Raw genomic sequence first — 13,018 nt, 5'->3', positions numbered from 1 at the left:
GTAACTGTGGAAGATATCAACTTGATTTGACTAACTCAGCTGGAGCCTTGCATTAGCTTCTGACAAATTTTTAATTACACGTTTGCTCAAAATGTGGGCAAAATGTTCAGTGTTTAGGAGCACCTGGCTATTGTTTAAAGACAGACTTGAGAAATTGTGAACTTTTAATCATTTTAGAAAATCCCACAATCAGATATATTTTTTAAGTAACCCAATATACAATGCAATCACTAAAATTGTACATGCACATGAATTAATTGTGACAATTTGAGAAACATTATTTTTTGTGTATACCCATATTATTTTAATGCAACATTAGTACAAAAAAAAAAAAAAAAAAAAAGTTACAACAAATTCTACAAATACATGAATTGTTCAGTCTAGGAGGTGATATTGTTGTAGGTGCATCCTAGTCTAAGAACATGAAACTGGTGCTTTTCTCTTTAACCAGTTTTTAAATAAAGGGGCAGATCAGCCATTCAGAGCAGCCCCTATATCTACAGTCACAATGGGAGCAAATGATCCTACTATCCAATTATAATTCTGATTCACACTTCAATACAGCAGGAGTTTTGTTCTTGGTTGAGCAGCCATTGTTTCAAAGGATGCAGCAAGGCCAACAATGAAGTAGAGACTCATGAATGAGGCCATTGTTATGTTAAGAACCTGGTAACAGTCCATTTTTACTAGAGGTGCTTGAAGAGCACCAACAAACAACTTTTTAAGACACTGAAAAACATTTAGTGGGGGAAAAAGTAAGTTACATTTCACAGGCTCTGCTTTAAACTCAGTCTTTGTTATTAATTATCTACTAATCAAATAAACAATTACTAAAAGTGAGAGACTCCCAGGATGCCAGCAGCCTTTCTATTCTATCCACTAGTTAACTGCTTTAAGCATATGGCAGCACTGAAAACCAGCAGATGTCTTCATTCCAAGGCCCAGAACTGAAAACCACTAATCAAACAAGTTGCTTAAGTTAATTTTTTTTAAAGGTACAGTATGGTCAGAATCCACTTCATACCAGTGCTGCAGTTCTTTGCTCTGATTTTATGTATGTGCATATGTAATATGCAACAGAGATTCAGCTATCAGCTTGAGACTTGTATACTGTAACATTCATAATCTACATGTTACAATGTATGTGTCACTGTACACATAAAGGCTGTATATCACAGATTATAAAGAATAATTAATTAATAATTATTTATTATTTGTCTCCAGACAACAAATGATAGACAATTAGTAGAAAACGTTAAATACATTTCTCTATTGCATGGATCTGTACTATGACTAATAAGGATAAAAACTGTTAAAATTGTTACTGGGACAACTGCTCTTTCATTCTTTCATTTGGGTCTAAACCATACCACAGAACATCTTGTTCCACAGCTGCCCAAGCCATTCGCTCTGTTGAAAATGTGGCTGCCCACCGCCCTGATTGAGAAACTACAATAGCTCCTCCTGCACCCCGGACACGCTCTCCCATGTAGCGCAGGGACAACTGTGAGGCATCTTCTACAGATTTACCTGAGTGGGAAATAGTCAACAAACAAATAAAATTTGTGAACATGTGGTCTAAAAACTTCAAGATCATTTAATTTGGCAAAAGCACTGTAAACACATAGATAGTTTGAAAGTAACCCCAAATGCTATACATGAGGTTAAATATTCAGGAGCAATGCATCAAGTGTGATACTTTACCTTGTTCAATATGTGAAAGAATGAGTCTGGCCAGTGTGACTTTAAGGATGGACTCTCCATGGCCAGTACAAGACACTGCACCACTGAAATTGTCTGCGTATCCTCCACAACCTTATTTACAAACATTTTAAAAGGACATTAAATAAAGTATTTCTAATATGCATAATGAATTTTCACTCATTGTTGTCACTTAACAGAGGAACTCAACAAACAGTGAATGTTAACAGAGTTGAAAGATAATTTCATTGAAACATTTAGTCTTAAATCTTCACCTGTTTTAAAATGTGATTTGGTTCATCAAAAGATAAACCTATTATTTAGTAAGAACTTGGGTGATAAAGCTCTGTGTATTATCACAACTCTAGCTTATTACTGGTGCATCAGTATTCATTACTCAACATAACTTAAATGGCAACTGGGCCTGCAACCTTCACATCACAGTTTTCTGACATCAATTAATATGTTTTTTTCTAAATTGCTGATGTAGTTACTAACATCAGTTATTCTGAATGGTCACACGGTACTGTAGCAGGGAGTGATGACAGAAAAATGTGGCAAATTTATCCTACAAAATCTTTTGCAGAGACAGTGTTTAAGAGTCCAATAGTTATCCTGGGCTTCACTATCACCATCACTTCCTAGTACAACCAAAAGTGATCATATCTGCAAAAAATGAGTAGTGCAGATTGCTGAGGGCTGAACAGTAGGCTGATATGCACACACTGGCTACTATTATGATGTCTTTTTTAAACAAATGCTAAAAGCAATTTGACACTGCAGTTGATGATATTTACTAGACAAATATTAGATGAAGTTGATGGTGTTACAGACAGTGAAAATGCTTTCTGAGAAAGTGCAAATAAATTAAATCATACCAATAATTGGAGAGTCTCCTACTCTGCCGACCATTTTATTTCGGATCCCTCCAGTTGATGTTGCACATGCCACATTTCCGGCACTATCAACAGCAACTGCACCAACAGTATCATGAGCCCTGGAATGTGGAAAAGTTATATGATGAAATACAGAATACATACATCCACCACGTTTGACATGTACATGAGTTAAGTGTTAAAAATTACTCACACTGACTTAGACAATGCAGCTTTTCTATTTCAACTTTAAGGAACAGAATAATGTAATGTCAGGAAGGGATTCACTGCTGTAAACTACAACACACTCACCAAAGCAAGTGGATGTATTTATTACTATTGTAGCTGACGGGTCCTCTCATTCGCTATTGTCCAATATAAATGCATCGAGCATTTAAATGTGCAGAGCTCATTTTCTGACATTTTTTTTTTCTATTTTTTCCAGAATAAGTGGCTGGTTGATATTGAGTAGGCATTTACCTAGAAGTCATCACATTTAATGACTCTCAGCTTAATGGAGTCAAAGTCACATTGTGATTAAATGTTAATGAAAGGGTTTGCAGTGTTACTGTCAGTTTTGGGCAAAGTAAACATAAAAATCCAGTTAATGTGGTTTGAAGAGAACAGCATACAATTATGTTTTTCGACATGCTCTGCATTCTCTGAAGAAGGAGAGTTTATGCATGTCAGAATGGTGTCAGCGCTGTTCAGCCTGAAAGGATGTTGCCTTGAAATTTATGAACAAATGTAAATGCAGGCAGAAAGGGATCAAAATAAAGTCAAAACTTACCACTGAGAGTTGAAATCTTCCATCACACCAGTAACATAACCCTTGTGCTTCTCCCATTCTTTTCTCTCATACTGTGTAACCAGGGTATCAGTGGGAACCGTGACCACACCGATGCTCTCTGCAAACAGGTTAGCTCCTCTCCCTGTCAGCATGATGTGGTCAGTCTGAGATTTTCCATGGCAGCAAACATATATGGGAATAAATCATATAATTCTTCAGATAACAAGAATTCACACGAGAATTCAGTTAAAGCTCCCTAAACATTACAAACTTATCAGGAGAAATAATAATGATTTTTTGGTAACTTTTGATACACAACAATTTAATTTTATTAATGAAAGTATATTATTCTCTAGAATTAATTTTTTTTTAATGAATGATAAATGGACCATTGGACTCAAATTTGTTAAGCATTATAAACATGATCCAAATCACTTCCTGTCTAACCACTGATAATCAATGAAGCTATTGTTTCTTTTAAATAGCCACAAAAGTCGGTTATTTAAGACAACACCTTTTCCATCACTGCCCGTGCCAGTGACACAGGGTTGGCAATGTTCTTCACTGAAGACACAGCACCACTGGCAAGTGTCCTTCCATCCATGATGATGGCATCCAGCTCCGCTTCCCCCTCCATATTTAATGCTGCTCCGTGCCCTATAATCACATGTCACATTTCACAGTCACTAACACAAACAACAGCTCAGACAAATGTTTGGTTGAGCTTTCAGTGCACAGCTGATGGAGCCAGTAATGTGTTTAGAACAACTGTGAACTGTAGGACACATAGTGGGGTGCAAACCTTTGCCAACACTGAGAAGCTTGATCAATCTGTCAATTAAATCTCAGGTAAATGATTTTGGGGGGGACCACCGTAGCTCAGGGGTTGATGCAGCAAACATTAAGTGCAACAACCTTCTTCCAGAGTGATTAAGGGGCCTTTGTTGCATCTATTATTTCCTGCCCTCTCTCCACTGTCTGTAATAAAAGCTTAAAATGCCCAAAAAAGCTTAAAAAATGTATTACAATCTAACTTTTCCTCAATTTCTATGTATTCAATTGTAAGTTACATGCATGTATCTATACATGTCCACAGGGTGGAGGCAAAACAACACTGAAGCAGCAACACAGCACAGTACTAGTGACTGATACTTCACCCATCCAAAATAATTGCTCATTGCATGAAATGTATGATTTGGATGTGGTCAGCTTCTCAGATCCATATCGTAGTTTTACACAGAATTGTCTGGAAGGACCATATCATTCTGTGTGTGGTATTAGTAAAAATAAAAATAAAAAAAAGACTTTGACTGAAAATATGTAAGGCTGATATATATTTGATTTTAGGTTCAACTTTTAATGAATTTTACCCTATTGTGACATGTGGGCCAGGGATTAAGCTTTGTCAGGGGGTTGTTTAGAGGTGGGGAGGGATCCAGGGACCATGAGGTTCTGTTCTGTAATTATGTTGTTGTCTTTGTCAGTCCTGGACTGACTTTTGTACTTATCCCCCCAAAATATCAAACATGAATTTAAGCAGCAGCAGTGTGTCATTTTGCACAATAGTTTGGGTTGTTCATATCTGTCTTACTGAATGTTATTTAGGGGGCGGGGGGGATACAGTTCAGGCAGGGCAGCACAGTTTCCAGACGTAATCTAAAACGTAGATTAGATTTTGGTGCAGACTCCATCTGGGATAATACCAGATTATGAGGATGAGTCCCATAATAAGTCAGCAACGTATCCTTCCCTCACCCAGAGGTAGATGGTGGTGTGTGGATATTTGCATCTGTACCAGGAGATGGAGACATTGTGCTGCAGATCAAGATTCATTTAAAAAAAGGCTGGTGATTTGCTGCTGTGCTGACAGGTGAGGGGAGCAGTATGCTTACTTGATTTATCAAAGTGAAACAGGGAGTTTCTGTTTCTAAAATTTTAAAGTAATAAAATAAAAGAATAATGCTATATACCTGCATTAAACACTGTGTTATCTTCCAATGCCTTCACAGCTGACTCAACAGCGTCCAGTGCACTTCCTCCTCTTTTCAGCACAGAAAACCCTACACATGCTGCAGCCTTCACTCCATCAACAGAGGCCTTGGCGAGATCGTCAGGTATGGCCCAAGCCCCACCGTGCACAACTACGACTGCTGTCATCTTCACATTCATGCAAGAAAAAGACAAAATAGGGAAAACATATTTAATAGATATCTAATATAATATCTAATATCTATTTTCTATCATCATCCAAGTTTAGTAAAACTTCTCCAAGACCTTCAATTTGTAGTGTTCCATTTCATTTATATGTGAATGAGAGCAATAAACAATGCTGAAATTCAAGTAGCCTACAGGTAACAAAATCAAAACCAATACATTAAAAAACATATTTTGGATATGTAATTCAAAAACATGTACAGTTATTCAAAAGTAGTCATTTTTAATTACTGTGGAAATTAATGTGGGAAGTCTTTATACGATGGTCATAAAACCTCTGCACCTTTGTCAGAGAGGTTAGTTTGAATTGGTTATGAATGGTGATTTTGTGCCAGGCATGTCAGTTATAGATTAATTCAGGCTCTATTCCTCACACCACAAGGTCAAGGCAGCATACATTTCTGACCAAAAGTTCCAGAAGAGAAGCTATTTAATGTATCCTAAAGTAAGGTTTTGTCAACTACTGTTTCCAAGGTCAGGAATTCATTTTTAAAACTCAACTTTTGAGCTAACATGGACAAAAAGTGCTCCGAAAATAAGAGAGGGGGAGTAGTACTGCTGCCACACGTTTTTATTTGCATTATTTAATCAAATGTTTACATTATTGTGATTTCCTCTGCAAATTAACACATTTATAATTATTTCCAATTAACCAACTGTAGCCTAATCATAATTACTGTATCAGCGTTGTAGTTCCCCCCCCTTTCCACTTTACTCCCATCAAAAGGAATTGCATCTTTTCAACCCCTTATAATTAAATAAACACACTTTGTAAGCTCAGTATTAAACTGTATAAGCCAGGACTGAACAATATGGACAAAACCAAATATCATGATTTTTTAACCAAAACCTCCATATAAACATTGCGACAGGATTGTAAGTACGAAGATGTACGTAAGCGACACTTTCATAAACACTAACTTAAATGGATCTATATTTTCAATGCTGATCACACTTAAGTCGTGAACCGCACAGCAGCTGTCTGTCATCATGCACACCTGTTTGAATCACACTTCACTCATTAGGAAGACACATGTTGACTTTTCTTACTTTTCTTACTAACCTCTTCCTGATCTTCACTTATTCCTGTTGGACATTCGCTCCGCCATAGTCACGTGACTCACGGAATATTTTTACACATTTTTTTCCTAGGATGGCAAAGTCATGACCCGCCCTACTCTGCCTCTGATTGGCTAGTACTCGTTGCCGTCGGTGGTTGGATTGGTTAGATGTAGGGACAAGGAGTGTGATTGGTTATTGGTAGGGCGTGACTTTGCCATCATAGAGAAAAAAAAGTCGCGTATAGTTCCTCTCATATACATAGCTACATATACATACATATAATATCATACAATTAGACAATTACAATAGAAAAACCGGTGAGTTTTCCATTCCTAAGACTTCTTATTTTCTATTTTCTGGGTGTGTGAAAATATGCAACAAAATAGATAATTATGCATTGTAGTGTCAGATTGGAAATATTTGTGTGTGTGTGTGTGTGTGTGTGTGAGAGAGAGAGAGAGGGGGGGGGGGGGGGGGGGGGGCATTGTTTCATTAACTTTAGCTGTCACGCAGTGAGTGGAGCTTCCTAGTCTGGACTTGCTTCACCTGCTCCACCCTTTGCACAAACACTTTTGGCACTAAGAATCCCACTGAGCTTCACACATGGGAGGTCATTGGGCAGTGTCTGTTTATTTTGATGTAGTCATCAAAAACTACATCAAACTAAATCAATTTTTACACAGTTTTATTTTAAACAAATAGCTTGAAAACACAGTTTATGGTTATTTTGCAGTGCTCGACAAAGGCAGGCTAACATGGGTCAAAAGGAGAAAAGAGTTAACAATGGACCTTTTTCATATAAGATATTTTGACTTGTCATAGAAAGAAATGCACAGGTGGAAGTAATAACATTAATAATGGTGCGTCTCCATAGAGGCACTACAGTAGGCCTACTAGTGAACCTAATGTCCTATACCACTATTATGAATTTGGAAAAGCAACATAGGATCCAGCTATCATCAATGTTTTTGTTCCATTTGTGCTTTGTCTGCTTTGGAATATCAAATGATATTTGTTCTGAGAAATGTCTAGGCCTCCTACCTATGCAAACTGCACAGTAGCATGTTCCACCACCTTCAAGTCATCTGTAAATAATAGATAAATCACTAAACTGAATGGCTAAATGTATTGCTGATCTTGTTAATCATTGATCTGGCAGTGGAGCCTCTAGCAGAAAAGCTGACTGGAATAATAAAGAAGTGTTGAAGAAGATTTTGGTAAATGGTGTTTTTAGAGTTTGTTAATGTTTTTCAAAGATACAAAACATAGAACAGACAGACAGGTGTGGACAATGCAAACCAGCACCTTATCTGTCATCATCACCCTCAGTGCTAATCTTCATTCTTCACACAGAATAATGCTAATAAATAAAGTGTATTCATGCAAAATAACATTCCTAAACTCTCATACTCTCATGTAAGTATTACTAATAAGATGCACACAGAGACCTGTTAGTTTAGCACAAGATTGTACTTAAACTGGAATTTCACTTTTATAAATTATTGAAAGGAATTGAATGAAATCCTTGAAAAACACCAGTGAAATATGCACTGCTGTACTTTGACCACTAGAGAGCAGTAAGAATCTATCAAATCAACTGGGAGGAGGGGGGTAGTATTTTATGATATATGGTTGAAATATGCTTTCTTTCAAGTGCAGTTTTCCTCTCTCTGCTTTAACTAAGTATTTTTGTCCCTGTTTATATGTAGCTTAAAACAAATGTTGAATTTGAAAATGCATTTCTTTAATGCCATGTTTATGTGTATTTGTTTGCTTTTTACTTTAGTCTGCCTGATTTACTTTAAAGATACAGCCATACAGGACTGCAAGATTCAAACACATTAACAGTCATCATTACTAGTAGTAGCCTCTGTAACAGCAGCAGGATTATCATTGTCATAAATCATTTTATGGGGCAGAATGAAATCAGTGAAGGTTCAGCAAGCATGAAATGCACAGACAGCATAGGCCACCAAAACCATAATAATTGTTTTAGGCTATCAAAGAAGAAGAAAAATAAAGTTGTCTTTCATTTCAGAAAGAGATCAATCGTCAATTAAGGAATTGATGAGGACACACATCACGATAGTCCTGCTTGGTTTTCCAGAAATAGGCAGACACAGCAATTAGCAAAAGCCACACTATTAAATCAGATGTTTTCCAAATACATATACAGATGCACAAAGCAAAACTCTCCAAATCTCCCAAGCAAACTAATGTTATACTTAATACTTATATTTAATTACATGACACCTTAGAGGTCAAATGAAAGAGAGCTACAATGAGATTTAGAATGAATAAAGTCCATAGTTGTTGCTTTTTTAATTAGGTAATTTTCCTGTTTATGATTAGTTCTTTATGTGTTGAACACCTCTAAATGAACAATATTTACAGACAAATATAGTTGTGTCTCATTACATGACGATGACTTTAACCCTTTCAGTCATAGTGGTCACTACAGTGGACAGCTATTCAAAAGCTGATTTGTTATATATGCATGGATTTTTATGGCATGGCTGCACTTCAGCCACCACAGTGGACACTGCATCATCCCATACACTACCACTTCATCTGTATCAGTTGATTTATGTTATTATAATGTAATGTAATGTAATTTGATTGGGGGGAAATTAAGTTAACATTTTATTTTCTTGCCTTAAGAGAAATAAAAACACAATCCATGCAAAAAAAAAACTCATGTAGGAAAGGGTTAAAGATGTGTCATTTTCACCATATTATAAAGCATGTTTATTCAGTTAATACCAGTGTGTGTAATTTTCCCACAGTGTTTATGATTCTGATCAGTGCAGTCTGCATCAACTCTAAAGGTCAAATAGTTGTAATTGGTCATTCACCAGCCTCGTCTGCTCAGAACTCATTTGTGAGTACGTAAAGCAGCCAGCGTGCTGCACTGCATATTACTTTAGGACTCAAGTCAATATCATAGCTAGGGTACAGGAGAGGCATTGCATATTGGATGCTGTCTCTGAAAGTGCTTACATTTCTGACACCACTGACATTGCTTCCAAAGGTACTGTCGTGTAATTCACTTTACAAGCAAGAAAAAACTTGATCCCATTTAGCCTGAACTAGGCCATCCCACTTCATTTAGGGGACATGAGGTGAAAATCTTATCTTAAAACATTATCCTGACTCTCATACTGTTTGGGACCAGTGTCATTTAATGTTATCAGGAACTACAGCTCTGCTCTTTTACTAGCCAACAAATAATAATGTAGGTTAATCTTCTTGTATCAGAATACTTTGTATGGCTACAGTATACATATTTGCTTTGGTATAAAATTAAAGCCACGATGTAACATTTGAAACAAACAGTGTCTTTTGTGTGACCTTTTTTAAATGGAGATCTAAAACAAAATTGATTTTTTTTTTTGAAGACGTAATTTGTCCCCAAAAGGACACACAATGCTGCAGCTGTACTGTACCAAATAATTCAACAGTAATTGGGATGAGACTGAAATTGGGATAGGGTTACAAATTCTTTGAGACCAACTAAGACAAAACAAATGAGTGAAAACTTAAATAATCATATATTAACTAAAGTAAAGTCGACAGCAAACAGAATACAAGACATATAACATATTTCTGGACTGTTAAACAGAGATGCTGGATACATAAATAATATTTGATGTATTGTATCCTCTTAGTTTACTTTAATCTAGACTACATGTAATAAAAAACAGTATATTGAGCATCAGAAATAAACATATACTGTATCATGCACAAATAAATAGCTAGTACATCTCAGGCATGCAGGCAGTATTCAGTACCATGGACAGCGGCACAGAAACCAGACAAGGGTTTTTGGCCTTCAGACTTCACTGCAGATTTACATGTAAAGCTATTTTTAACTGTTTTCCAGAAGAACAAGGTGCACTGTGGTGAACTTTGGAAACTTGGGGATTCAAGGAACTTATAATATAGTTTGCCTTGAGAAACTCACTGGAGATGAAACGTTTGCTAGTGTTATCGCTTAGACATTACTTATTTAGTTATATGTTATCAAAATGAGCTATAACTCAAGTTCTGCTGGCAGCCTTTAAAACCCCTTGACTAAAACCATAACCTTATATTAAGCTCTTAAATTGACTTACAGTTTGGCTATGAGTTTACAGTAACTTCTATAGCTAAGATCTAACAGTATATGACTATGTAGAGCTACTGTAGGAGTCTAATGTATGGATGTATTTTTCATACGAGAGTATTTGAAACATAAGCTGAATAATACTTCCATAAAAAACAACTGAATCTACAATGGAGCCCTGACCAGGTGCAACCTTAACTTCTTTTATTCATTCCCTTCAAGCACATGGTCCGCTTGGTATGCGCTCAGCGGGGAGCGTCTTTGATTTCCAGCAGCGCCAGTCCCAGAGCATGGCCAATAATGTTGCTGAGGGGCGGGGAGCAGCGCGGTCTGCAGACCCAGTCTGGCGGGGTGCCGAGGAGAGGCAGCAGGCAGCGTTGGGAGAGATGGGCTCACACCTCTGAACCACAACTCAGCCTCCAGTCAAGCATCTTGGAGACCTGGGACGACTATTTTTTTTCTTTTTTTTTTCTTTCTTTTTTCTTTCTTTGCTCGTGGTGCTCATAAGGACTGATAGACTACAGCAACCCGACAATAGGAGCGGGAAGGGTTATAGTTGCATTCCGACGCTCAGCACTCCTGTCGTCTCACCTGCACGGCCGGTGAAGAGGTCCGCTGTATTAATAATAATGCATCCAGATAAACACTTACCTGAGCTGGTGGCCGAGAAAAACAGCTTGGACCCCACCTTTGTGCATGCGGTGCGCCTGCTTGCAGAAGGTAAGTAATTTTTTTTTAAGCAAATCTACTCTGAGCGTTAAAGATTTCTATCAGCGATTCACCATATTCACCTGCGAACAAAAACACCATTGCATAGCCTTTTGGGGGGAAGTACAGTGACCTATAGTATGAGCTTATTTTCAAACATTGTCCTTGACTCCTAACGCTTGCTGGGTGGCAGTGAATATACTGTGTCTTGTTTATTGGGAGAATTGCTTTTTGGCTTCTGTGTAGTAGAACTTTTTCAGCATTAAGTGAGGACCTGTACAATACAGTGGGCACAGAAAGTAAAGTGTGTTTAAATTCATAGAGAAACCCCCCTCCCACCCCCCACCTTCCTCTGTGGCTTCTTACTCCAACTGCCCTCCAAGGTCAAGCACTGGCACGCAACACCCAGAAAACAAATGGAAAATGTTCACAGAGCAGTGCTGTATGGCCTCTGGATGAAAACGGTGAAAAGACTAATTGCTTTAATTGTAGGATTGATTGGATTTAGACTGTGCTGTTAGATAAATACATAGTCCTGCCAGCTGTTGTCTATTCAGCCCAGAGGGTGGTTGACTTTATTTGTTTTGTAAACAATGTTATTTCAGATCAAATTACTGTATTTTTATTTCTTTATCTGATAAAGACAAAGTGCATATTATCAGAAAGGACTTTTCTGGGAAACTTGACATCTTCCATGACTTTTCATCTTTCTACATGAATCTTAACAGTTTGATATTATTACAAGTACCTCTGAGAGATACAGTGCAGGCTCAAATGTAAAGGATTTGTAGAGTAGGAGTAGTATGCTTAAGAAATCTGTTTATTGAAATATTTAGGTGACCAGCATCAGAATCTCCTGTTTACATAATAAAATAAAGTGATAACTGCCATGAAGAACACAGAAGAGACTAGATGCCAAAGAGACGGATGTTCTACTGTCGTTCCTCTGACTTAACATTATGTCTTGCAGAACAGTATAATCAACTTGAGCGTGAAGCATTTAATGGACTTCACACTGACTGCAGGTAGCATGGGTCTCATTCCCATACTGAGAATGTGTCACTTCTGATGGGAAACTTGTGTCTGTGAAGTGAACACAAGTGCTCAGCTTGGTTTGTTCAGAATTTGCCAGTGTAAATCCATATTTTTTCCTCTTTCAAGCCCTAATGGTACATGGTGGGTAGAAATAATCCTAGAAAAGGTTTGAGTAACATTGCACTATGGTAAATGGATGAATGAATGAATACTTTTATTGAAGTGTCAACATACACCCAAAGGTGCTTAGCCCACATTCAGACAAGACTACCCATGTGTCAAAACAAAGTATAAGCCCTTAAGAAAAATGTTAAGTCTGTACAGTATGTTAACATGTACTCTGCATATATATCATCATGTTGAACAGAGCTTAACTCAAAGATCACAATCAACTGGACCGTTAAATATTAAATGCATTTCACACAGACAACACTTTCAGTCCTCCTCTGGGATTAAATGGAAGTGTCCAATTTCCTGTTGAAATGTGTTGATGAGACACCTGACAGTCCCGCTCTTGTCGCTAACTGT

The 13,018-nt window shown here is 37.3% G+C and overlaps 2 protein-coding genes across 3 annotated transcripts in view; one reads left to right on the top strand and one right to left on the bottom strand.

The window, feature by feature from the left end:
* Positions 1 to 293: 293 nt before the first annotated feature.
* si:dkey-103j14.5 (isoaspartyl peptidase/L-asparaginase) lies at positions 294 to 6,717 on the bottom strand. Of its 2 annotated transcripts, none has more exons than XM_053332553.1 (7): positions 6,644 to 6,717; positions 5,337 to 5,523; positions 3,881 to 4,023; positions 3,367 to 3,530; positions 2,580 to 2,698; positions 1,705 to 1,815; positions 294 to 1,530 (listed from the first exon to the last, which is right to left on the bottom strand). In XM_053332553.1, the coding sequence occupies exons 2-7, from the start codon at positions 5,521 to 5,523 to the stop codon at positions 1,322 to 1,324; spliced, it is 933 nt and encodes a 310-aa protein (XP_053188528.1). In that variant the 5' UTR covers positions 6,644 to 6,717; the 3' UTR covers positions 294 to 1,321. The 2 variants fall into 2 exon arrangements, with proteins under 2 accessions (XP_053188528.1, XP_053188529.1); XM_053332554.1 differs by having other exon boundaries at positions 6,631 to 6,687.
* A 4,659-nt stretch (positions 6,718 to 11,376) lies between these two features.
* Positions 11,377 to 13,018, top strand: part of khdrbs2 (KH domain containing, RNA binding, signal transduction associated 2) — a 61,339-nt gene continuing 59,697 nt past the window's right edge. Inside the window, exon 1 of the mRNA XM_053333131.1 lies at positions 11,377 to 11,467. Coding sequence (XP_053189106.1) covers positions 11,377 to 11,467 — 91 coding nt within the window. The remainder of the gene's footprint in view (positions 11,468 to 13,018) is intronic.

Source organism: Scomber japonicus, chromosome 14 (genome assembly GCF_027409825.1).
Source record: "Scomber japonicus isolate fScoJap1 chromosome 14, fScoJap1.pri, whole genome shotgun sequence".
Taxonomy (NCBI): Eukaryota; Metazoa; Chordata; class Actinopteri; order Scombriformes; family Scombridae; genus Scomber; species Scomber japonicus.
Note: the sequence above shows the minus strand (reverse complement) of the source record. Positions and strands in the feature narration are given on the sequence as shown.